Source organism: Antrostomus carolinensis, unplaced genomic scaffold, assembly GCF_000700745.2.
Source record: "Antrostomus carolinensis isolate BGI_N321 unplaced genomic scaffold, ASM70074v2 scaffold12980, whole genome shotgun sequence".
NCBI classification, from domain to species: Eukaryota; Metazoa; Chordata; class Aves; order Caprimulgiformes; family Caprimulgidae; genus Antrostomus; species Antrostomus carolinensis.
In genome coordinates, this window is record NW_010286556.1 from 60,730 (window position 1) to 62,411 (window position 1,682).

General features: G+C 54.2%; 1 protein-coding gene across 1 annotated transcript in view; it reads right to left on the reverse strand.

Moving 5' to 3' along the window:
• Positions 1 to 1,235: 1,235 nt before the first annotated feature.
• The window catches only part of LOC104530250 (disabled homolog 2-interacting protein), a 9,505-nt gene continuing 9,058 nt past the window's right edge, over positions 1,236 to 1,682 (reverse strand). Inside the window, exon 5 of the mRNA XM_010174819.1 lies at positions 1,236 to 1,553. Coding sequence (XP_010173121.1) covers positions 1,386 to 1,553 — 168 coding nt within the window. The 3' untranslated portion in view covers positions 1,236 to 1,385. The remainder of the gene's footprint in view (positions 1,554 to 1,682) is intronic.

The window sequence follows — 1,682 nt, forward strand, 5'->3', positions numbered from 1 at the left end:
TGAGCACAACGTGTCTGAATGTGCCGGCTCTGCGTGTTTCGGCAGTTAGGAAAGTCTAATCCTGGCTTATGCCTGCACAGTGCTCCTGACAAGGGGCCTTTCGGTGGTAGCTGCTGTTCTTGGTGGTTACTCCCTTATGACCATGTTTTACATTCTTCGAGCCGGTTAATTTCCATGCAGTGCTCATTCCCAATTTAAAGAGGACAGTATTCCAGAAAATGGGATCTTTTTTTTTCTAATGCATACTGTGAAAGAAAAGAAATACAATTACCGATCTTCATGGTTCTTCAGGCCTTTTTCTTGTTTCTTTGTCTGTTTTTCTCCCCAGAAATAGTAAAAAATCTTTGCCCAGAGCATTACATCCCCATAAGGAACCCTTTGTCAGGCAAGGAGCTGGCCATTTCACGTAGCCCCTCACGCCCCCTCTAGCACAACGGGCACCAGGAAATTCAGCCCCTGTCCCTCATTCACCGCTCGGGGACCAAGCACAGGTCACATTGCCTTTATTCTGCGTGTGGGGGGACAGTGCCCTGGGGCTACTGCTTACAAAGGCTCTTCCCCATTACTTGTGGGGGAGCAGAAGCTGGAGAGAGGAATTGAGTCGCCATTCACCAGGTGCCAGCTCCTCCCTGGGCTGGCTCTGCTCCCCCGGGCTACCCGGGGACCCCAGGAGCCCCGGCAGCACCAGTCACGCCCTGCTCCGCTGCCCTGCAGCTCCCCTTTGGTTCCTGCCTCGCACAGAGTGTGCCCTGACCTTCCATCTGGACTGTGCTCCCTCCATGGGCGGGGTTAATTAAACACTAATTAGCTGTGTAAATGCCCAGTGGACAGTTCCCCGCTGTAGAAGTCAGTGGCCTCACAAAAGCCACAGGAGGGAAGACGGCTGGGCTGGGCTCGGGGTTTGCTTTGGGAGGGGGCTGTGCTCCGGGGGGGGTCCGGGGCCCAGCCTGGCTGCCAGCCCTTGTACGGCCACATCCAGCAGCACACTGCAACTGGGCTCTGCCCAGCTCCCTTCACTTCGCTCACTGCAACGACAAGGACGTGATTCCTTGCTGGGAGGGGTGAGGCATATCCTTTGGGCAGTTTTAGAAGGAAAAAGGTTACTTTTGTTTAAACATTAAACACTGATTTAAATCCAAACAGTGACAGCGATTCTCAAATATATGTTATTTCCTTATGCCACTCATCTCATCTCACACTCGAGCTTTCCGTCCCCTCAACGTGCTGGCATGAGCATCTCCCACAAAGGCTCAGTCAAGCGCGCCGTCCGCAGTAAGGAGCTGGGTTCTCTGGGGGGAAGCCGTTCTCTGAAGCCGCGGCTCCCACCTGCTGCTGCACCGTCTCTCTGGCCAGGCCTCCTCTCCTGCGGCAGCGCCCTCCGCGCGTTAACAATTACTGCTGTTTCTGAATTCTCCATTCTCTGTAATCTGCAATTTAGTTGGGTTTGTGGGGGAGATCCCATTACGTGTCTGCATGCTGTACCTCTCTTTCAGCTGAGTAAGGGCACTCATTAACCGTGCGTTGGCAGCGTCCAAGGAAGCAATGCGTTTCTCCTGCAAACAAAGGGGCAGAGGGGAACAGTCAGTGAAAGGCACGAGAGTTCTCCCTCTGCGAGGCCAGGGCTCGTCCTCAGACAGCCACCCAGAGGACTCTTCATCAGGACCTCGCGCTTTGGCATTCCT